The sequence below is a fragment of the Nothobranchius furzeri genome, chromosome 11 (assembly GCF_043380555.1).
Source record: "Nothobranchius furzeri strain GRZ-AD chromosome 11, NfurGRZ-RIMD1, whole genome shotgun sequence".
Lineage (NCBI taxonomy): Eukaryota > Metazoa > Chordata > Actinopteri > Cyprinodontiformes > Nothobranchiidae > Nothobranchius > Nothobranchius furzeri.
In genome coordinates, this window is record NC_091751.1 from 59,931,834 (window position 1) to 59,957,585 (window position 25,752).

At 40.7% G+C, this 25,752-nt stretch overlaps 1 protein-coding gene across 2 annotated transcripts in view; it reads right to left on the reverse strand.

Moving 5' to 3' along the window:
* Positions 1-25,752, reverse strand: part of brinp2 (bone morphogenetic protein/retinoic acid inducible neural-specific 2) — a 368,978-nt gene that overhangs the window by 186,519 nt on the left and 156,707 nt on the right. For both annotated transcript variants that reach the window (XM_054736802.2, XM_054736801.2), the window contains one exon: positions 11,392-11,844. In XM_054736802.2, coding sequence (XP_054592777.1) covers positions 11,392-11,777 — 386 coding nt within the window. In that variant the 5' untranslated portion in view covers positions 11,778-11,844. The remainder of the gene's footprint in view (positions 1-11,391; positions 11,845-25,752) is intronic.

The window sequence follows — 25,752 nt, forward strand, 5'->3', positions numbered from 1 at the left end:
AATTGTAGCAACTTTGTCTTTTTTCAAATTTCATTTGAATGTTTATTAGTAAGGATTTTTTGTGAGCATCATACATCAATTTTGATATGTTATAATCCACTAAATCTGGAAACTTTAATACTCTTAACTCAGCCAATAATGGACCGGACGGTGCTCTATAACTACTGATGATTAGTAATGATTCTTATGGCTCTTTTTTGTATTAACAAAGTGATTTTGTATGAGTTTTATATATTGTTCTCCAGAGTTAAATAAAATAAATCACATATGGTGCAATCAAGGAATTATATACTTGAAGTAAACCTTTCTCTCCCTTTCTTCTGACTGATGTGTTTGAACCCAGTTGGTAAGAGGACCAGCAGTAATTTATGCAGCAGCTCTTTTGTGTCGTCCCTTTCTAAAACTACAAATTTAGCATTGCAGATTGGAAATACCCCAATATGTGTGTAATTTTGTGCATGGCAGGCCACTGGCCAACCCACAATTGTGTTATATTAATTTGTGAGAGCTGCGGTGGTCAGCTAGAGCACACAAACACACTCACACTGTGCTCAACAGGCAAGTGCATCCTGCTGCGCAGGCTGTTACTTCCTGACTGTTTCCATCAGAGAGCCACAGGCCTGTTTCAGCCCCGCTGCTCTGTCCACGCTAAGCTTTTTTTGTTTAGTCTCTGATGTTGAAAAAACCAACAGCCTAAGCTCTGACACCCTCACCATCATCTCGTGTTTTATCTGCAGCCAAATCTACTTCAAATTCAACAGAGGTAGAAGTGAACATTACACCCTCCCTTCGCCAATCCCTCTGCAGATCTTTGTAGTCATTTCAGATTGATGAGAATTGAAAAGATTCAACCCAGATTGCATCTTCAAGACTGACTCTGAGGTGATGCTCGATTTGATACGGAACATATGTTTTGGTTGAAGCTGTGGGGATTTAATCACCTGCTCTTAGCTCGAGGCAAGACAACCTGAACATTTTTACTCTGACTTACCTGCCAGAGCAATTACAGACATTGAGAGCAAATAGGCCAGAATTGGAAACTACAGGAAATATGAGAAATACACAGAGTATAGGTTTGGAGAGGACGGTGTCAAGAAACAGGAGTTTCATAACAGATATCACATGTCTGAAACCATTCTCAGATGATTCTTTTCTATTTCTTGTATTTAATATAATTTTAAGATTTGGTTTTGTTTGGTTTTTATTACTGTTTGATCAAGTTTAGGTGATGAAATGAGATTTATAGTTTTCAGTTTATTTTTTGATTGAGTCACAAAAACTTTTTAATGAAGTTTAAAAGATTCATTTAATATTAAAAACAGTTATAGAAAAATCATCAAATCATTACATTAAGATTCAACAAATGAAAGTGCCAAACTTAATAGACAATCTGCTAGATGAATTTATTAAAAATAACTTTAGATTTTATTTCTACATCTCTTTTCGGTTGAGAAGCATTTTTAAAACAGCAGATTGTTTGTCCAATTTATTGTAATTGGCTAAACTTTGATTAGGAAAATTGGTAAAAGGCTGATTCAGGAGTGAAATGATAAAATTTCTCAAATTTAGTTGAATTTAGTAATTTTTTTTTTTGGATACTATTAAAATGACCTATTCCATTAAATTGATGTGAGTCACAATTTTTTTGTTACTAAATGGAAAATTGTTAAGACTGGTTAGAAAAAGAGATTTTATTTTCAAACCCAGTGTCGCTTCATTTTTCATACAGTAATCAAAGTCGGTAAATTAAATTTTCTTGTGTTTTTTATTCCACATTCCAATTTAATCAATCCAGTCCCCTCCACAGATCATATTAGTAAAGCTTAAAAAGTAAAACTATCTTGTAAGATATCACAAGTCTATAATTTCTGAGCCAACTGTTCTCCATGTTGCAGGTTTTTCATGTGTCTACAACTGGATTTTGCATCCTCATCTTGTTTGTTTTGGGTTCCTACTTAATTATTTTGTGGTGAATCTTCTTGACTTGAATAAAAATTTAATGTAAAAGCATCATTTTTCAGAACATTCCAGGTCAGATAGCAGAAGTATCACTTGAAACACACACACACACACACACACACACACACACACACACACACACACACACACACACACACACACACACACACACACACACACACACACACACACACACACACATTTAGGCCATCAAATGTAGTTAGAGATTCATTATCTCTGCTAAACTGGTGACAGGACTGTAATATATTACGGAACAATCTTGCACTGAAACCTCTCTAGTCTAGTTTCATTGGCCCTACTGAAGGCACTGTTCCTGAGTAATAGCTTGTTTCTGCTTGGCCACTTGTTGTTCGTTAAATACAGCTCTGAGAGCAGCCTAACCTATTTCACAGATGTTCTGTCCTGCAGGTCTGGTTGTCCTAATTTGATGCCTGCAAAGTTAAACTTATAAGTCATTGTCACAGAGAAGGAACCCCTTGTTTTTTGACTTACAGTGAGGTTTTCCCACCAAGATCACACACGAGCAAACACACTCTTTGCCAACATGTGGCAGCTGGTTTAACCCTGCAGACTACAGGGGCATTTTATGGCTGATCAGAGCAGATAATTTTACATTTGTTTTGTGAGAATTTATTGCAGAAAACACCTGCTAGCCCTTATTTTCCTTAATGATAATCAGCAAGGTCACATGGGCATGATTAAACACAGAGAGAACATACATTTGTCATGGAGCTGCAGTGTTAACTGTGACTGCTGAGCTAGTTTCGTTTCACACTAACATATAGTTCTGATGGAAGTCTAGCTGCACCATTATTTAATTCGTCTGGATCTTTTATCTCTTCATTCATCTGTTGAAGAGGAAGTGTTACGTATTAATTAATGAAACCTTCAGAAAATCTACAGTTGTAGCTAAAAGTTTTGAGAATGACACAAATGTTAGTTATAACAAAGTTTGCTGCTAAACTGCTTTTAGATCTGTTGGCAAATCTGACCTGTGTGTGAAACCAAATTGGAAGGGACCGGAAATTCAGCATCAACTCTATGACAAAAACGTTAACGCGCCAACTTGTTTGTTCAACATCTATGTTTCCAAAAATGCTAAATGAGAAATAAAAACTCACACAAGAAAAAAAAAAAAGGATTGGGGCAAAAACTGCCAGAGTCAAAGTTGAGATAAAGAGAATCCCTCAAAGTGACCTGCTGAATTAAGTTCAGTCACATTACCCAATAACACACAACCTTTACCTGTCATTCTATACAGCTCTCCCCCTTCACCTGTAAGAGAGGCTGTCATTTCCACGTGATTCAGCTTGAGGCAGCGAAAGAGCTACAGAGAGGGTGGAAAAGAGATGGATGCAGACAAATGCACATCACTGTATTATTGTTGTAACATTAGTAATTTACATTTAATTAAGGACCACAAGACATCAACATTTCATATCTAGTATGAAATCCATCTTGCGGACACTGGGTTATTTAAATCAGAAGATTGGAACTTATTAATGCAGGGATTTAGATAACACTTTGTATGAACTGAGAAACCAGGAAAGTTGTAGGTTGTAGACTGGCGCAGCCTTGCGAGGGTTCGGCGCAGGTGGGCGCTCCGGAGGGCCCTCGGTCGACGCGCAGGTGCAGTCAGAGAGATCGGGGTCAACCAGTAGTGGTACAGGGCACCGGACAACCTCGCCTTCGGTGGGTCACCAACCTCTGGGCTAAAGGTCACCAGCGCCTGCCGTAGTGCAGTAGTGTCAGCGACGTCATCAGCCTGTCCTTCGGCAGGAGGAGTCCCCACCGCAAGGTTCTGGGCTTCAGCCGGAGTATCAGCGCCACCATCAGTCCCCCTTTGGCAGGTGATGTCCCCACCGCAGGGTGCGGAGTCTCAGGTGGTGTGTCACCGCAACCACCAACTTCCACTAGGGTAGGTGTTTTCCCCACCTCCATGTGGAGTGGTGTTGCAGAGACGACGCAGACTATCTGGATGTCAATGACCTTACTGGTACTGGATTGATCGACCAGCTTGGCGGCGCCGTTGTTGTTGTCACCGCCTGAACACGTAATGAGGTGCTCAAGGGAGGCCAAGGGCATCGGTTGAGTCACTCGAGTTTGGAGTTTCCAATCACTGAGTGAAATGACAGCTTTAGTGTGTTGGAGCAGGTCCTCTCTCAACACAAAAGGAAACACTTCAACGTTAGTCACAAACACTGGATGGCTCACAAACATGTCTCCCACTATAAAGTTGATGGACACCACGTTTGACAAGGGTACTTGGTCTGAAGAGAATGGATGGATGTCCATAGCGCAGGGCGTGAGTCCTAAGATGCGACCCTGTGCAGCTGCAGCCATGCGGACCTGCTCCCAGAGAGAGCTGGACATGATGGTATAATCTGAACCGGAGTCCAGGACACCCTCACAGTCCAGCGTCCCCTCCAGGGTCACCGGAATATAAGGTTTATCCGTAGGACCATGACGGATGATACTGCCGAGAGCTCTTCGTGGAAGTCTGATCGGTGAGCTAGGTTGGCTAGGTCTGGTTGCAGGTTCTGTGGGTGCTAGAGAACTAGCACTGACAGAAGCAACCACAGCAGGTCTCACCGAGACCTTAGGTGTCAGTGAATGCACCGTTGTGGCAGGTGATTCCTCTGCAGAACCTGCTTCCACAACCGAGCCACAGGCAGGTTGAGGAGGTTCTACCGCAGAGATGCACAGAACCAACTCACGTTCTGTCGAATCTTTCAACAGGTCAAGAAGTGCAGCACCCAGGGCGTGAATTTTTTCTGAAGATCGACTCCCAGAATCAGTTCTCGGCCTTGGGGCAGGACTGTAGACTTGCGAGGGTTACGCGGTGAATTTTGGCCAGAAGTAGTGCGTCTCTCGCTTGGGCGAGGCGAATCTCTTCTGTAGGAGCCTGGCGAACCCCATTTTCCTTTGAAAGAAACACAATGTTTATCGCGGCCTGGTCGTGGTGACTTAGGGTCCCCTCCACGAGCTGGCGGAGGGGTCCGGGGTCTGTTTGGATTTTGAGGCTTGTTATTTGTGTGGCATGGTGGAGTAAACGAGGGCCCGGGCGGGATTCGATCCCCAGACTCCCGGGTGAGAGTCATACGCTCTAACCAGTCAGCCAAAGGGACATCCCCTTGGCCAAGTAGCCAGGGCGCATGATCTATCGGGAGATTGTGACAGGATGCTCACACTGTTACATTTGGAAAGCCTTTTGGCTTGGGGTTGTTATTAGGTTTCTGGGTCTGTTGTTTGGGTCCAGCTTTTTGTTTTTTATTTTTATGAGTCCCGGATGCAGTACCCTTGAGTCACAGCGAGGAGGGTTTTGCCTCCACCTCCAGAACTGATGGACTGTTCGAACTCTTACTGGATTTTCAAAACCGGGTAAAGGCACAGCATTACATTGTTGTGTTTAAGAAGAAATAAACATGAATCAGAGAGCTGATTTGACTTCACATCTTTCCTTGTTGTCCACTGATCTGAAGGTGAGTTCGATCCCCAGGGCCCATAGGACACATTCCAAAGTACCCTTGGGGAAGATACTGAACCCTGAAAGTTGCCCACCAGGCTCCATACAAATGTTGGCCCACTGCTCCTCGGGGATGTGTCAAATACAGAGAATACTTCCCCAAGGGGATCAATAAAGTGTCCAATATTAGTAAAGATCAAGTCCACTCATTTTTTTAAACATTTGCAGTGTTCTCTAGAAGAAATGAATGCCATGTGAATCAATCTCTGTAGGAAAATAGGTCTTATGCTCCTGTGTCAGGAACTAGAAGTGAGCCAGAGGAGTGGGGAGCAGAGCATGGGAGGATTTGGAGTCTTATTTGCTATTCAGACATCAGGCATGCTAACAGCAACGTGGCTCTAACACCGATTCTGTTTGATGAAGTGTTACCTCCACAAATAACACAAGCCTGAGGGAGTTCTTCCATATTGTGGGGTTGTTAATAGTAATGGTTAGCTTCTACACGACATGCTCTACTCTCTCCTGGATGCTAAATCAACAACATCCTTCCCCGTCATGAGACAAGATGGGTGAGTCCAAGAATAATAGTTTACAGTGCGACGTAGATCTGACTGGCTTTTCTAATCCGAGCATTTCTTATTTTCTATCGATGACTAATGCAGGGATCAAAGGTAGAAGGCTATTTTTTTTTACGTTCAGCCATGTGAAGTGTGACCATTTGTCTTTCAAAACTGAAAAATAGAGAGAAAAAAAATGATCCACAGTAAACGTGTTCCTTAAAGTTCAAATAGTGAAGCAGAGTCATTAAAGATGTAAAGCTGCTGTTTTATTAACACCATCTGTTTCAGACTGGAGCTCTCACAGCAGACAGCACATTACATCTATCCTCAAATCTCTCCACCGGTTGCCCTTTCAGTTCAGTGTCAGCTTTAAAAATCTGCTTTTTCCATTAGAATCTTTGAGCGGTCTGGCTCCTCTGGTTGAGCTGCTTCATCTCTTCCACTGTCCTTCTCCACCCTCGTCTGCAGATCAGCTCATTCTCACCATCCCTGAGGCACATTGCAAGTCCTCAGGGGATAGGGCGTTCTCTATTTGAACCCCCAAAGCTAAGGAACTCATAGTTAGGCAAGTGCGCTCTATTGCCATTTTTAATCATGCCTAAAAGCGAACAATCGGTCAGTAGTAATGCTGTCATAAAAGCACTTAACAAATGGATATGGTATGGGAGCAGTTTGAGATTCACAAAGCAAATGAGTGACTTAATGAATGAAAATCAGCAAGTTTAAGCAATTTGCACAGATTTAGATTTGGCTCACAGGTATTCTTCCCGCACAAACTGTCGCAAACACAGCCAGAACAACACTGAAAGAACAGAAGAGTAAAATGTTTTCTCACAGCAAGTGTCTTATTGGATAACAGCAAAAGTGCTCTTCCTCAGGTGGAATCCTGTTCAGGAATATATTTCAAAAATAAAATCTGACAGATTACACTTCAATAAGTAGTGCTACATTCTACTAATTCACCTAATAATCAAAAAGAGTAACAGATTTTGATTCTCAATAACAGTGTGTGTTTTTCTTTACCTCACTGCACCCCCACCCAAAACAGGTCAGCGTATCTAGGGGTGGGAGGTATATTTTCATCTTTGTTCATGCAATTCTGACATAATTTGTTCTAAAGTAAAATAGCAGTAGTGAAATTTTATAAAAGTTGTAAAACATTGACATGGTGTAGATGCAATAATCACTGGAAGAGACGATAAATTAAGACTTTTCCTGACACACCTGCCCTCTTTTTGCCCTCAGCAACAGTTTAGCAGATGCTTATTTTCCTTCTTTTCTTTTTCACAACTTCTACTAGTTTACTGACAACTGTAAACCTTTCATGATGAATATTAGGGGCGTAACAATATTCAAATCTTACAATATGACATTGTCACAATATGAACCTCACAATACAATATTTATTGTGATAATGTGGGAAGGCTAACGATAAGATTCACAACATAGCATGCTTTGAGCGGTCATTGATACATTTGCCTTCAACTTGTCACGCCTTGTCCTGTCTCCCTGTTTGGTTCAGCCTGCGTCTCTGTTGATTGCTCCCACCTGCCTCTCGTTTCCCAATCACCCAAGCTCCCAGCCCTCCTGTATTTAAATCCCTCCAGTTCTGTGTCTCTTGTTGCCTCATTGTTTGCATGTCCCGTGTATCCGTGATTAAAATCCCTCTAAAACGTTTCTGCCTGCCTTCTCCCCTGCATTTGGATCCTCACCTCCGCTCCACTCACCGGCACGTCCTGACACAACTTTATTACATATATGACATTTTGAACAGCCTGAAAAGCCAATGCTAAAGTGCAAATTTCAAGTAACATCTCAATACATGTTTATAAAATAGGCAACCCAGGTACTAAATAAACAGCAAAAATAAAAGCATTGTAAAACAAGCCATTCAATAAATAAAAATACCCAGGCATCACCAAAGGGAAAGGTGTGGAAGGTAAGCTACAGTAATCTTCTAGTTTCTAGGGTTCTGTTCCAGTTTCAGTTATTTTTTTAAAGAAAGATTAACATGTCAACATTTGAGAGGAGGAGGGCAGATCTCTGAGCAGTAACAATGCCTCCTGCTGTTGAAAATACCCTTTCACTAGGTTTTGAGGTAGCGGTTATACAAAGATACCTCTTGGCTAATGATGACAGCAGTGGGTATTGCTCTGCATTACTCCTCCATCACTTCAAAGGACAAGCAGATAGTGAGATGGTGGTTCCTTGACAATACAAGTCCAGCTCTGCTTCACCCCCATCTGATACACTGGCCAATGATGCAGAAGCAAAGGATCATGTTCTATGTAGTTGACATTGCGGTGCGCTGGTGGAGCGGACTGAAAAGTGTTATTTTCCCTCAAGACATTCTGTACAATATATTTGACAAGACCACAACAATATGATGGTCATTTTACTACAACCATATTGCCAATAATGCCAATAGTGTTACACCCCTAATAAATATGCATTACTTCTATGAAATCAGACAGTTTTTGCTACAGCAACAGAAGATGTGCATGTTTTCTTTTAAATGCTGCAGAATATCTAACGCCGTTCAGTCCAAAGTGCACCTTGAGGTGTACATGTCTCTTTCTTCCAGCGTTTTGAATTTGATAGAGGTCCTAATTCCTAAGTTGTTTGCCATTGACACATAATATTTTGATCAAAGTATATGGAACTCGGACTTTGAAAATAATCAAAACCAAATTAATCACAGAGCTTAATATAAAGTTATTTGTTCACCAAATTAAGACATTGCATTAAAACTGATAAGAATAATCCCAAAAAGAAAAAGGACATGTTTAATTCTTTGTCTCCTGTTCCATTACTGTTAGATTTTACCAGCTAAAAAGTCGCTGCTGGAGATGAAGTTATGTATATTTTTAATCCAGCCAGCAATTTTTCTTGAACCAAAAAAAAAAAAAAAAACTGTTTGACAGTAATGCCTTTTGGGGGACTGAAAGTAATTTCAAAGAGCTTTTCATTACAGGTTCTCCCACTGAGAATGCTGATTGAATTTTTAAGATAGGCATTGTTGCATAAAAAACATGCAAAACATAGAAGGTCTGCGTTCACTGAGGTATTTTCAAAGCATTCATCCCTGTAATGTTTGCTTTAACCTCTGCAGCTGGCATTTGGCTGATTGAGCTTTACTTTGAATTGGTAACAGCTTTATTTGTGTTTTACAAAAAATAAAAAATCATGCAGCGTTTTCAGAAATTTGCAAGTGCAGCGTTCATCTGGGATGGATGGATAACTGGATTCTGACCTATCAAGCTTTTAGTGTTCTGAAAATGAATAAACATTCACTTTAAAAGACCAAAGCAGCTGCGGAACTGAATTTACTAATGTTTTAATGAAAAAAACAAACAAATTTCTATTAATTTATTCAAATTATTCCACAACACAAAGCCTTTGGGATAGAAGGGTGAGAGTATCCTGGTTTTTTTATATGACCTTTGCCATTTTGGGTTTTTCTTTTATGTTCTAGATGTTTTAACCTTTTTGGCTATTTTGATCCCAACATGCCTAGGGATTCGCTTTAGGTTTACTCCACTCAGCTCAGAGACATGCATCTTATGAGAAGAGATGTCAACGGGATTTCATGTTTTACATTAAGGGGGTCAAAGGTCAAAATGGAAGGTTAGCACAACTTGGCAGGCTTACACAGCTTTCAGCGAAGATATCACCTCCCGCTCTACAGGTGCTGGCCAGTAAATTAGAATATCATCAAAAGGTTGAAAATATTTCAGTAATTCCATTCAAAACGTGAAACTTGTACATTATATTCATGCAATGCACACAGACCAATGTATTTCCGATGTTTATTACATTTAAATTTGATATTTATAGGTGACAACCAATGAAAACATCAAATCTGGTATCTCAGAAAATTAGAATATTCTAAAGGCCAATGAAAAAATGTTTGTTTCTCTAATGTTGGCCAACTGAAAAGAATGAACATGAAAAGAATGTGCATGTATAGCACTCAATACTTAGTCGGGGCTCCTTTTGCCTCAATAACTGCAGTAATGCGGCGTGGCATGGACTCGATCAGTCTGTGGCACTGCTCAGGTGTTATGAGAGCCCAGGCTGCTCTGATAGTCGTCTTCAGCTCCTCTGCATTGTTGGGTCTAGCGTATTGCATCCTCCGCTTCACAATACCCCATAGATTTTCTATGGGGTTAAGGTCAGGCGAGTTTGCTGGCCAATCAAGGACAGGGATACCATGGTCCTTGAACCAGGTGCTGGTGGTTTTGGCACTGTGTGCAGGTGCCAAGTCCTGTTGAAAGGTGAAGTCTGCATCCCCATAAAGTTGGTCAGCAGCAGGAAGCATGAAGTGCTCTAAAACTTCCTGGTAGACGGCTGCATTGACCCTGGACCTCAGGAAACAGAGTGGGCCAACACCGGCAGATGACATGGCACCCCACACCATCACTGACGGTGGAAACTTTACACTGGACCTCATGCAACGTGGATTCTGTGCTTCTCCGCTCTTCCTCCAGACTCTGGGTCCTTGATTTCCAAAGGAAATGCAGAACTTGCTTTCATCAGAAAACATAACTTTGGACCACTCAGCATCAGTCCAGTCCTTTTTGTCCTTGGCCCAGGCGAGACGCTTCTTGCGCTGTTTCTTGTTCAAGAGTGGCTTGACACACGGAATGCGACACCTGAATCCCATGTCTTTCATGAGTCTCCTCGTGGTGGTTCTTGAAGCGCTGACTCCAGCTGCAGTCCACTCTTTGTGGATCTCCCCCACATTTTTGAATGGGTTTGTCGTCACAATTCTCTGCAGGGTGCGGTTATCCCTAGAGCTTGTACACTTTTTTCTACCACATTTTTTCCGTCCCTTCGCCTGTCTGTTAATGTGCTTGGACACAGAGCTCTGCGAACAGCCAGCTTCTTTAGCAATCACCTTTTGTGTCTTGCCCTCCTTGTGCAAGGTGTCAATGATTGTCTTTTGGACAGCTGTTAAGTCAGAAGTCTTCCCCATGATTGTGGTGCCTTCAAAACAAGACTGAGGGACCTTTTAAAGGCCTTTGCAGGTGTTTTGAGTAAATCAGCTGATTAGAGTGGCAGCAGGTGTCTTCTATATTCAGCCTTTTCAGAATATTCTAATTTTTTGAGATACCAAATTTGGAGTTTTCATTAGTTGTCACTTATGAATATCAAATTTAAATGTAATGAACATTGGAAATACATTGGTCTGTGTGCATTGCATGAATATAATGTACATGTTTCACGTTTTGAATGGAATTACTGAAATATTTTCAACCTTTTGATGATATTCTAATTTACTGGCCAGCACCTGTATCTTTTAAATCCTAGTGTACAGTTTCTGGCTGATGCAAACACACACACACATGCACGCACGCACACACACACACACATTCCTCTCACCTGTAAATCTTGTATCTTGTAGAAAACCCTTGCTGGAACCTCTCTCTGAACTCTGTGTACTCCGGACATCTGTGGAAGGGTCCTTTCTCGGACAGCAGCCAGTCCAGCTGCCCCCCACTCTGCCTCGTGTTGAAGCCCCATGCTGAGGAGCTGGAAGGTGATGATGAGGACGAGGAAGGTGACGAAGACGCGGCAGATGACAGGGAACTGTGAGGCACCTTTCCACCAGGTCCCCCGCCGTTCAGCTGCTCAGCTTTGGTGGGCCACGGCAGCCACAGCAACACACACGGCAACCATAAGAGCATCAAGGAGGACGCCGACCATCGAATAAGGCTGGCGAAGCCATGTAAGCACCTCTCTTTTTTTATTTGCCAAGGAGTCGCCATGGTCCCAGTGATGATGCGCTAGGGCACCTGGGACCAGCATTTCTTCTGACAGTCGTCTCTCGTTGGCCTAAAAGACACACAAACATATTTGGCTTCAACAATAATGCTGATTCGTTGTCTAGAGGAATTGAATTATTTAAAATTGACTGATAAACACGACATCCACATGTTGCAACATTTAAACTATTACGAATGGGACTTCATTCATTTTAACCACAACAGCTTGTCTGTGACTTTCAAGCATCTACGTAGGAGGTGTGGTCAGCTGCTGGTCAAAAGGTTGGTGGCTAAATCCCAGTTTCCCCACCACATGTGGAAGTGTCCTTGGGCAAGACGCTAGACCGAATGCAAGGAGGTAAACGAAAACTGAAGTCCACATTTCAAAGCACAGCAAGGAAATGATCTAATGTTAAAGGTGAACTTCACCATATCTCCAACACATATGCAGTAGTCTCTAGTAGGGTTGAATGCCTTGTAAGTTACTCTCTGGTGAAAAAAGCTCTGGTGCACATGTTTCAGGACATAGAAGTCAGCTGGAGGAGAAATTAGCTTCAGACGGCAGGTTTTGGAGTCTTATTTCTTGATATTTAGACATAGTATTTCCTCTGATTGGCTAACAGCAATGCAACTTTCCCACTGACTACTTTGTAACATTGATAGTTTATCTCCACAAATCACACAGGCCTGGAGGAGTTCTGCTGCGTTGCTAATGCTAAGGGTTAGCTTCTACTTGCCGGGATGTTCTCTACCGTTTCCTAAATGCTAAACCAACAACAGCCTTCCCTCGTCATGATCTGTCAGGCTGTTGCTCACTAACCAGACGCTATTGCAGGAAATAAGTGTACAAAACTATTTTTACATTCAGCCTGCATGTCAAACTCAGAGTGACCGATCACTCAATTTATTTATTACAAAAACATTTGGTAAAAAATGGTTTTTCAGTGAACCTGCTCTTTAGCATTGCAGTATCAATGGTTAGACATAACCGTCCCTGGCCAATGGTTAGAAGTACTCAGTCCTAAGTTGATATTAGTCAAAAAAAAACCTGTCCTTGGACATTATTAGCACAAGTTTCAATCATGGCAAACATGTGCCTATAGTTAGGGTTAGGGTTATGTTAAAATGAATCCTCCAGTGAATTGGGTTATGAAATTATTGCTGCATCATCACTTTATTTCACTCTCAAAACAAAGTACAACATTTTGAAAGTCAGCTCTAAACTGATGAATAAAAACTTTTTTTCCCAAAGACAAGGCCTCACCCATCACAGAAATGTGTTGTGCAGGTTTGCTTTAAACAAATAAAATCGTGGGTAAAGTACTCAAGGTCAGTGAAGAATGTCTGAAAGAGGTTCTGTTTTCTCTTTTAGGACAATTAAAGACAACCAGCAACATTGCAGATGTTCCCAAAAACATTGGAGGGTTTCATGATTCTGTTCATAAAGTAATAAACATTATTTTTAACAAACCAGCAGTCACCAAAAAGGAAAGGGCATTTATCACTTGTAAGAAGTAGACTTGTATTTTATGTTAGTATTTATTTTTATTAATCAGTGGTGTGACTGTGGAGTTTTAGAAATGAGTTATTTTTTTTGTGTTTAGTCATTTTGTTGAAGTGTTTACCGTAACACAACATTTTATTATTATTATTATTATTATTATTATTATTATTATTATTATTATCTGAACGTTGAAGCTATTCAACCTTCTGGATGACTGAAGTGTGTTCACTAGTTCAAGGACTGAACCTCTGGCATGTACACAGTTTCACTGGATTCAGTTTATTTCCAAAAGCTTTTATTTTAACCACCCTGATTATCTTAAGTTACATTTGGTACGTTACAATTCCCTTCACGGTCTGCAACATAATGATCAGATCTTTTTGTTGTTCCTAGAGTTAAAGGAGAGGAAGGGAAATATGCTTTTTGTTTTAAGGCCCCTATGATTGGAATAGTCTTCCCTTATCTCTCCGATCCATATCTTCATTTAAAATGTGTTGCAGAGCCCTGAGTGATGGTTTTCAGAACATTTGTCTATGTTACTAATTATGTTTTCTTGACTTCTGCTCTCACTGGTCGTGCATGTATTTAATTTTTATTTTTCAGTCATGTTTGTTTATTAGATAAAACCTGATGTTGTCTTTACTCCATGTCTGTAGAGGTGTTGAGCCTTGTGTGTGTGTATGTGTGTGTGTGTGTGTGTGTGTATGTGTGTGTGTGTGTGTATGTGTGTGTGTGTGTGTATGTGTGTGTGTGTGTGTGTGTGTGTGTGTGTGTGTGTGTGTGTGTGTGTGTGTGTGTGTGTGTGTGTTGTAACCATTGACTATATATACTGAGGTTGTAACGCTCTCTGTGATCTTCGATCTGATGTTTTGTACATGCTTGATTTGAAATAGTGGAGGACCCGCTTGAATATGAGATGCTTCATCTTAAGAGGTCAATCCTCCTTATAAAGATATGTCAATAAATAAAAAATAAATAAATAAATAAATATTCTGTCTTATTGGGACCACAAATGGAAGCCGCCCAACTTTCAAACAGTCTATACGTTTAGCTAAACTGGATAATATTGGTTAAAGTTGCAGAGTGGTTATAAATGTAACTTTATACCAGTTTTTCAATAAATGAAAGACTACATTTAGTGTAGCTTCAAGAATTAAGTTTAATAGTGTATGCATTTACGTTTAGTTTGGTTTTAATGAGCAAACTTATTGTAAAAATAAAACAGATCACTACAAAAAACTGTCCCAAAAGGGTAACGCTCTGCAGCAGCAGCATGTATTTAAACGATGCAACTATGTTTTAACCAAATGGTATTCTTTCTACAAACTGTTTCCCTTTGACAGTTCTGGAAAACACGCTATTATTTGGAGCTGAAACACATTAGTCACATTGAAATCCAAAAGTCTGTGTCGATAATGAATTCAGTCACGGCAGCTAAGACTTGGAAAGGTTGCCAACGTCACAAAGTTATTGCAAAACATCTTTAATGAAGGTGAGCAAGACTTTTTAGCCTTGAGGAGGAATGCAAAGTGACTTCGTGAAAAGTTTTGGGATTGAAAGTTAGCATTTGTTTCACACGGAGCGGCTGCGATGGCACCACAGTGACAAGTCTGGCAGCTTTCAGTTTCTTGGTTTGTGTGTTTGGACAAACATGTCATCACTCTCCCCGACAAATGTCAGTGGGTGTCAACAGCACGAGTCGCACGACACTCGGCGTGTGACGGTTGAGAATCCAACATAAAAATCTACCTCCTAATGTTACTTTCATTAGACAGCCAAGGAAAACACAGACGGCACAAACATTTCCAAACTGGCACTTGAGGAAAAAAAAAAAGAAGGAAAATTTGCTGAGCCCCAAGGACAAGCTGAGATTCGCTCTTCATTTCAATGCTAATGACTAGCAGGATTGCTGGGAGGAGTCTTCAGGGACAAATCAGCATTTCAGAACAGATATGTAAAGTAGCAGACGAGATGCTTTAAGTGGATTGGGATCTCAAGAATTCCCTCTGTATCTTACAAACAAATTAGAGAATTAATTTCAGGTGGATAAATGCAGGCTCAGACATGAAAAAACATCACTTAGGGTGGAGCATTTTTAATTTGCACCGTGTTGTGAGATTACTGTGTGACACACACAAACACACACACACACACACACACACACACACACACACACACACACACACACACACACACACACACACACACACACACACACACACACACACACAATTAGTGTTTCTCTTTAAAAATTAGTCAAGTGTGCTGCAGATTCTGTATGAAGACAATGAAGTGCCATATATTTTATTAGCATTATATTTGTGGTATTTTATCTACTGGCTGTTGTCAGAATCAATATTTCTTCATACAGTTTGCCTATTTACTTCTACAAACAAACATCCCTATGAGGGTAAAAGCTGCAGCGCATCAAGAGAATTGGTTGTTTTTGTTAAAGTATGAAATTAATCTCTATAAATGCAATTTGTCCATCTATTTGTGCATGCTCTGTAGGTACCACAGCTCTGATTTGGGATTTGTTGTTTTTAGCTTGTAAGTATGATATCTGCTTATCCGAAACCTGGTTCGTAGTGCTTTAAAGTTAATTTTACTTGTTAGTTTAGACCTGAAAAGGCAATCATGAAAGTATTATGTCATCCAGGTAACAGCCAGATTTTAGAAAGCTTTTTTCCGGCATGCAGAGAGGAACAGGTCAAGTTGGTCTTTCATTTAAAATTTATCATGTAGGGAAATCAACCAATTTAACAAAAATGTTTTTTTTTGTTAAACACATTTGGCATCTGCACAGACACTGTTCATTTATTAACAAAAACCCTACTATTAATGTCTCTTCTACAAGGGTTGAACAGGGTTTAAATTACAGGGGAGCTAGGGGGTACCCGACTCTTGAAAGGGTGATGGGCTCCCATAGAAACACTCAACTTACACACCAAGGGGGGCCCAAAAATATCCAGTTTCAACCTATATTACATTATTTATGTGGACTTTCAGCGTCCGTCTAGGCTAGCGCTCAGAACCTATGCTCTGGTGACTTCCTGTCACTGTTTTCGCGTTCGATGGATCCCTTTGATCTGCATGGTTCAAAAGTAACTCATGAAGTGAAAAGGTATGAGGATTAAATGAAAATGACAAATAAAAGTCATTTAATGTATGAAACACATCCGTGATTGAATTTTCTGCTTTACTCAAAGAGTTTAAAGTGTTTTGGCCAACATTGAGAGACGTTCCATAAAGTTTAGGAACGTGATTTCATCACGCGACAGTGCAGAGACGTGTCGTGAGGAAAAATGGCAGCTCACGCACCAGCTGACTTGGTGTCTAAAAACAGCACAACTTCTGCAGTTTGGGAGTATTTCAGGTTCGAAGCAAACTTTAAAGGAGAGCCGGTAAACACTGATCAGCTAATTTGTGCAAACAAAGGATGACAGCGAAAGACTCACGCTCCGTCACAACCGCAGACGAGCGAGCTGTAGCTGAAATAGCTGACAATGCGCATGTCTGGTGGAAATAAGCAGCCAGCCTTCCCCAGAAGTCGCGACTAGCCCTAAAGTAACAGTGCGTCTGCCACAAGCTCATCGAAGCGGGTTTTCAGCAGTCAGAGGTTGAAGCCAGTAAAGGTAAACATGCTGGTTTTTCAGGTGAAAAGTGTTTGTATAAGCTTCGTTTTTTTTAAGTTGTTAATATTATGTGTGTTGTGTTGTTATTGTTTGGTAATGGTATTTGTTATTCAGTTTCTGAACAGTGAAGGTCCAAACCAACAGCTTGATAATTCTACTTGAGGCTTACGTTATCATTTTTAAATTAGTCCTGGTAATACAGTGCACCGTGGTAAAATGTGGAGGAAGATGGCCGGGATTAAAATTTGGATACCGCCGAAGCCTAAAACATATATCTACCACATCTATGTATTTGATAAAATTCTGATCACTTTCAAAACTCAGTCCCACACCCAGGACCCTCCTGAAGGCATTTGAAGGCCAAGGCAAGATATCCCCCCCAAGCACACACACACACACACACACACACACACACACACACACACACACACACACACACACACACACACACACACACACAAAATTAATTAGTGCTTGTGCCAAGCGTACAGTTTGTTGTTGCATTTACTTAATAAAAATTCATTAAGTCTCCTTGAGGATCATTAAGTCATTTTCTATTGGGGGCTGGCACCTGCATGCCTAGGGCCCCCCGCAGTCAGTGTATTGGTCATGCCAGTGGGTTATGAAAAGAATGTGTGAGTTTGCTAATCAAAACATAATCTTCTTTTTTTCTACTGGAGTTTATTCCTCTTTTGATAAAGATTCCACCTGTTCTCAATCTTATTTGTCCATAAAATAAAATTTCTCTCCTAATTATAATTTTTTTGTTTACTGAAAAGTTAAAACAGTCCTCAAATGAAAACAGAACCATTGCCAAGGAAGCTAAAGAAAAATCCAGTTTTCTTATTTCCTGAAGTCACGGAGATAACCTGAAAACCCTTCCCAGCACGCGGTCGGCTGTGCAATAGTTTCTCTGACTGTGTGTATTGGGAGAAACAGTCCTAACCCTTTGAACAGAACAAGTACACAAGAAGGAGGTGGTTGCCTCCCTATATAAAATAGAATTGAATTGGTCCTGGAGACAGAAAGCAATATAATATGTTTTTAACCCTTTGATGCATGAATTATGAAATCTTCAACCATGATTTTTTTTTTTTAAAAATTCACCCATCTTTAGGTGGGAATGAAACAAATTTCATATTTACATATTTTTTGTAACATTTAATTTGCACATAGTTTATTACATGTCCACCTCAGTGGACAGTGTGCATTCTGAACATGAAATATGTCGGCCTGACTTACTGAAGTCCAAATGGAGGGGCTCAAATGCAATAAAGTCTTCAACTGCTGTGCTTAATAGCAAAAATAAATAAATACTAATTTTGAATACCTGTCCACTGTAGTGGCCATTATGCATCAAAGGGTTAATATATGGAAAATATTAACTTGTTTATTGGTAATCTTTGTAAATAGTGTTGAAAATGTGGTGTTCCAGTGAAGTTCTACAGTTTCCTAAACCCCTCCACCTAGCCTCGTCCTCTGAGACGCCAGTGCTAATTATAAAATGCATAAAACATGCTGTGAATGTCAGCAAGACAATGGAGGGAAATTGTGAATTTTTAGTCCTGACATTTAACGTTCGTCTTGCATTATTCACACACCCTTTGCCTATTTACCCTTCTCACTAACCGAATCCGAGCGAGCAGAAGGTGAGGTAGGAAGGCGGCCGTATCGAATCCATACCGGAGGGGAGGGAGCGAGAGGTAACGGACGAGCGGGAGTGTCAGGGCATCCAGGTGGAATGGAGAAATCGACCACGTGTCACGCTTAAATAACATCTCAGGGACGACAGAGTAAAGCGAAGCTGAGACTTATGCTTATTGGATTTTTTTTTTCTCATCAACTTCACTGGGCTCAGCAGGAAAAGAGTTGTTGTGCTGTGTTTGCACAAGACAGGGGAAGGGAAAGTAGAAAATGAGAAACATGGAGGAGGCTGGACAAGAGAAGAAGGGGAAACAAGGACAGACATGTTGGCAGGAGAGTGTTTAGGCAGGGTGTGTCGAAAAATGCACAACAACCCTCTCTCTCTTTTAAGTTGCCACCCAACAGCTGAGTGACCAAGCCAAATGCTGAGGTGAAAGCAGCCTGACCTCCTGACTCATTTAAGTGATTTTCATTCCAGGAAAGCCAATGTCCATGCTGCTTTTTCTCTGACTCAGACAAATTTACAACCTTCTTTTTTCCGTGCCACAGTACAGCAGCAGAATCACCGTGCTGCAATTACTACAGCTGGGAATCTCTATCGGGGCTGGCCAACACTTCTATTTCGCATTTTGTCTGCACATCTATAAGTGTGTAGCAGTGCAGATTCTGCAGTTTGGGTTCCGTGTGCACATATGCTGCCATGCACCTGGGCCGGGCCCCCGGCAGACTTCCGAGCTGGTGAAGGTCCATCAGCATTAGAGGCCAGCTGTATTCCTCGACCCCATATGCTCACCACTAACCTTTTAGTGTTGTTATGCGAGTCAGCGGTAACAGCCAACCAGCTGCACACCTGCAAAAACGTAATAAAACCCAGGCTCGCTCGCTGCAAAGAGGTGAGCTGAGTGTGGAGGTGAGCGAGCTGGACAGACAAGAGTGGAAGTGGTTTGATGCTGACAAAACAGGAAGGCAGTCAAAGTCTCACACATACAAGAGACAGATGTATGTAAGAACAAAGGAACAGAAGCAGGACAGAGACATCCTCGTGTTGATGAGGGCTGCTTTTGCATATGAATGACAAAATGCTGGCTGAAGAGAGTCAGGAGAATGCCAGATATCTCAGTCTGGACATTTACCAGCTCGTCAATGGTTATGTTATGGTAAATATATTTATATGGATTGCCATTTATGATTCTTCATGTGGTTTCAATCTAAAACTTCCACCAGCTTTAGTCAACGAGACAGTTTGATGCAGAACAGGAGCTTCAACTCAAGACGTTCTAACGTCACTGTGACAAAGAGCAGTGCCAGGTTTAACGATGGCAGCTGCAGATGAGAACGTTACTGAGGATCATAATCACAGCAAAGCTTTACTTTTTGTCACTTATAGAAAGTAGCAGCACTTGTTTTTAGTTTTCACATGAGGAACCCCCTGTTCTTTAAAAGATTAAGAGATCAAGAGAGCTTTAATTTTTGTATTTTTCTCGTGCATTCTTCAAGACACAGACATGACAGGACAGCACACAAGAGTAACAATAGATATGGTGCAGTGGTGTAAGAAAAACATTTACTCAACTTACAACTGAAAAGATAATATGATGTTTAGATGTATTTAAACAATAATAATAATAATAATAATAATAATAATAATAATAATAATAATAATAATAATAATAAAAATAATAATAACAAATGCAATAAATTGTCTAATTCTTTGTTCAGCTACTTTTTTCCCACTTACTTTTCACCCAATTAGATTATTTTTTGGCATTTTGCAGCATGAACTTACAATAACCCACTAGGGCCACTCTTAAGGCAAACTACCAAAAAGAGATTAGAGTTGAAACTGAAGTTCGACTGCAGAGAAATGTTTCAATACTACATTGAGCAAAAATATAAACAGAACACTTTCGTTTTTGCTCCCATTTTTCATGAGCTCATTTGTGAACGGAATGCCTCTCCAACGTGCCAAACACCATCGAATGTGAGTGTTTGCTCACTCAAATCGGTTACGACGATAGACTGCAGTCAGGTCCAGACCCCGAAGAGCAAGACAAGTATGCAGATGAGCTTCCCTGAGATGGTTTCTGACAGTTTGTCCAGAAATTCTCTGGTTATGCAAACCAATTGCTGCTGCAGCTATCTGGGTGGCTGGTCTCAGGCGATCCTGGAGATGATCATGCTGGATATGAAGGTCCTGGGCTGGTGTGGTCACAAGTGTTTTACAGTTGTGAGGCCGGTTGGATGTACTGCCAAATTCTCTGAAACGCTTTTGGAGGCAGCTTATGGTAGAGACATTAACATTAATTTAAGTAGGGCAACAGCTCTGGTAGACATTCCTGCAGTCAGCATGCCAATAGCACACTCCCTCAAAGGTTGCAACATCTGTGACATTGTGCTGTTTGATCAAACCACACATTTTAGGGTGGCCTTTTATTGTGGGCAGTCTAAGGCCCACCTGTACAATATTCATGCTGTCTAATCAGCCACTTGATATGCCACACCTGAGAGGTGGGATGGATTATCTTGGTAAAGGAAAAGTGCTCACTAACACACATGTAGACAGATTTCAGAACAATATTTGAGTCACGGGTGTTTTGTTCATGTAGAAAACGTTTCTGATGTTTGAGTTCAGCTCATGAAAAATGGGAACAAAAAACAAAAGTGTTGCGTTTATATTTTTGTTCTGTGTATCTTTGGAGAAGAATTGAAAAATTTGAGGGGTAGACAGAAATAGAATTAAAAAAATGCTTTTTTTTAAATTAACAAGCAGCACTGACACAAAGGTGCATGAGACCTTATATAAATAAACGGCTGCATCAGAATAGCTTTTAATAACATTTTTACCATTGCATAAACTGTAACATGCATTTAAAGCTGTACATGACCCAGAATAGAAATACTCATGAAACATTTAGGCTGCAGCACCAGTTTTACAGGAGAACAACAACAATAAATGGCTTTTGATGTTTTGAAGAATGTGTGTGTGTGTGTGTGTGTGTGTGTGTGTGTGTGTGTGTGTGTGTGTGTGTTACCAGTACATTTGAATACCATATTAATGTGTTAATTAACCCATAGAACATATACATTTTTGTTTTATCCAAAATCTGAAGGTTTGTGTGTTCTTGCTGACCTGACAGTACTCAGTTTACTGCAAAGTAACTCACAACTCACATGTTTTCAGTAGTCAGCGACGGTAGAACAGGGGTTTTTAACTTAAAAAAACAGGTTTGAACCCATAACAATTAGACTGAATAAGCAATTTGAGTACAACCTTGGTGAAATCTTGGTGAGTTGCATGGAACCTGATATCTGTCCAAAGTCTTCCGACACACGACTGAATCACAAAAACTGATCTCAATCCTGGATTTATTTTATTTGTTTTGGGAAGGGGGGCAGGTTAAGGATTTTTAAAACAGCTTGTCAACATACCGAGACTTCATGATGAAAGTAGGAGAAGGTTGATCATCATGCTCGAGCTGACTCCTTCATGTAGCTGTTAATAATTTATTTGGCTTTCTCAAAACATCCAGCAGATGATTAGTAAACCTGGCCTTCACCCAACGTGCTCCCCTCACTGGCTGTAACGCTTGGGAGGAATGGTAAAGAAAAGGCTGTTTTAGCATTAAAAGCAAAAGTGACCTGCAGGTAGAAAAGTGTGACAGCATTAATCAAGCAAAGACAATAAAAAGGGGAACTAAAGTGCATCTGATTAAAGTAAATAAAGAGAAAGAAGTAATTGGCTTTTCTCTGTCTAAAAGAGCCTACAGGCTGAGTCTTAAACAAGCAGGTGGTTGGAAGCCACGATGCAAAACACACATGCACACGAACACACACACATTGACACATCCAAACACAGATTAGTAAGCAGCAGGGTCAGCAAAATAACAGAGTGTAGCATAATGGTATTAATGTCCTGAAACACACTCTGATGGCCTGTGGTCAGGAACTAATAACGCTACTATTGACATGCTCTGTGTGTGTGTGTGTGTGTGTGTGTGTGTGTGTGTGTGTGTGTGTGTGTGTGTGTGTGTGTGTGTGTGTTATCTACAGAACATGTTACACTCGTGTGTGTGTGTGTGTGTGTGTGTGTGTGTGTGTGTTATCTACAGAGCATGTTACACTCGTGTGTGTGTGTGTGTGTGTGTGTGTGTGTGTGTGTGTGTGTGTGTGTGTGTGTGTGTGCGTGTGTGTGTGTGTGTGCGTGTGCATGGAGGTCTTATCAGTATTTTCTCTGGCCACATTCCAGCTGGACAAACAAACAGCCATATGGTCAATTAAGGCCCATCAATACCCCTGTTAACATCTCTACTGGCTAATAATTAAGAAAACAAAAGCCTGTCAACAACACGCACTGCTAAAAGACTTTTTAGCCCTGCTCACATTCTCCACCCACTCATTGGTGGTGAAGTGAAAATCCAGAAGGAAGATGCTTTAGCTCTCATCGTGTTTGTTTTAAATGTGAGAGTGAGCTACAGCCAGATGAAGTTAGAACCCTGGGCTGACATATTGTGGCTGGGTGCTATTGACTCTCCTTATTGATGGAAGCTTCATGATTTCCCCTGGTTCAAATTTTTAAAAGTGTCCATTAACTGACCAATGAAACCCAGTTTTTGTTACTAGATTGTTAAAGATGGACTATAAAGTAGTGTTGTAGTTAAGACCACACTACCCGAGACCATTACATTACAGAGATCTGAGAGCACCAGGACCGAGCCGAGGCCAAGACCAAATAAATTGTATAATAAAAAAAAAATCACATTTTCATTTCTGTTAACATTCTTGAAAATTGGTCTTTTCTCTATAAAATTACATCATTTATAGTTGAATTAAAAACAATGTCATGCCAAGTGTGGACCTCTTTGGTAGCCAAACACACCTAAAACTCTACCAGTAAAGACATGAAGGGCCTGTTGCTTAAGACCTCAGTTTTTTTCCCCATGAAAGCCAAGATTTAAAGGGAAATCAACACAGGGGGTGTGTCAGTGTGGTGCAGCAGCGTGCAGTGTATCCACCCTATCAGCAATGGTCTCCACCGGTCTTCTAAAAAAAAAATCTAGACCACCCAGTTCGAGACGAGACAAGACCAAGTAAAAATGCCCTCGATACCAAGAACATTAAAAATGGTCTCGAGACCAAGACCGGTCTCGAGGACTACAACACTACTATAGAGTTCTGAATACTGCGTTTAGTGATATATGAGCCTCGTTGTCGTATGCCTTTACACATTTTGTTGATTATTGATGCATGTTGGGAGGGACTGTAGACTGGAAGGCTATTGGGAAAAATTAAGGTGAGTGACTCTGATGGACCTCTGAATCAGGGCATGGTCTGTAGCAACAAGGACACTGCTGAGATCTGTTTGAGTAAGAACAAGCTGAGCTAAAGATCAAGATCTAATTTAATGGTCCATCCCCATTGAAAGTGTCTGAAATTATCTCGTTTAGCAGAGTGCCCAGGCTTAGCCTTGGAAATAGGGGAAGGAGTCCTAACATCCAAGCCAAACATGGCCAAGAGACGCTGAACCTCCATAGGATTCTGCTGAGATGGCTCGGGAACCCTGTTTGCCTCACTGATACATTTTTGTGAATAAAACTTCAGATCAAAGCAACCAGTTTTACAGTAATCCACACTTTCAGGAACGTGATCAAAACAACTTGCAAAGAGAGCAAGACAAGGGATACCCTGTCAGCCATCTGGATGGAGAAGCCAAGGTTCATTTGCAAACAACTGAATTAAAGAAAACCTTGCTATAGTTAAAGAATTTGTTAATCCGTGCACATTTGGAGGTGTTTTAGACATGTTTCCCTAACAAAAGCCCGAAGGAAAAAGAATCTGAATTCACTGGAAAGAATATCCTTACTGGCCCTGAGGAGGAGCTGATAAAGAGATGCCAAGAGAGATATGTCTGCGATTCCCCCCGGATGCATTCCCTCATCGACCAGGACAAGAGGTAGAAAATGGAGAGATGGTGGATGGATGGAAGGGCGGATGGACTGATGGATGGATGGATGGATGAATAGATGTTTGACAGTGTAAACAATTGATCAATAATAAATGCATGGAGGCATCACTGCAACTCATTCTCATCAACCTGAGCAAGCAGAAATTGTTCCAACATAATACCAGCAATGTGGGCTTAGGCCAGTGTTTCTCAATCATTTTCTGTGACCCCCTCCCCCAACCCCCACCCAACCCCTGGATGCATTTTACGTTTTGTGCCCCTCTTTTATTTTTTTATTTTTATTTTTTTACACAACTGAAAACAAGCAAGAAACAACACTGTATGTATTTTTCTTAATTTGGAGTCAGAATCCCAGAATTAACTTTAGCTTTTTTGTCAAGAATTTATTGAGGATTGACCAAGCTTTCTGGAAAAAGAAAACAACATGAATCCATACTGCAGTCTTTGATTGTGTTACTTTTATTACTCATTTTGTTTTAAAAGAAATGCCTTTCCCCTTCAGTGTGCTGTAAAACTGCTTGTTGATTCAGAGAATTATCATTGTCCAGGCCCAGGTTTCAGTAAATCAATAAGAGGAGCCTCCTGGCCTCTTAAAACACTCAACCCACTCCGTAAACTATAAATATGCTCAGTTGGTAAGTTGTCCCTCTTTTGTTCTGTCCTGCAAAGCCTTTGAGAGGCGAGGCACTTTTCGCTGTATAAACAGAAATCTGTCAGAAATCACTGTCCAGGCCGCTTTTAATAAACTTGCAGTTTCTGATTGGCAAGAAAAGGATGTAAAGTTTCAATAATTGAGAATCTATTTGAGTGAATTAGTGATTACCTGATATCAAAGGTGTAGAGTATGTTTTCATTCATTAGATTTACACAACAGCTGGCTCTAAAATATCTTAATGGTAGCGTGGAAAGCAATGTATGAGGTGTTTAACGCATCCTGATGCAAGTTGCAATTAAAATTAGCTTGAATCTAAGATGTGGGGGGAAAAATACACTCCAACACCTTTTGTACTTTAATAAATCAATCAACATTTCGGCCCTCAGGTCCTTTTCTTTTATAACACTAATCAGCGTTGTTGCATTTTCCATAGTACACACAGCATCTACTTTAAAGGATCTTAAGATGGTTCAATTTGGCTTAAGTTTCATTAGCTGTCAACGTTCAGCCATTTTCCACCTAGTGCTCTGTCTTTCCATTTCTGTCATCTGTCTTTTGTTTCTTCTTTCCTTCTTTTT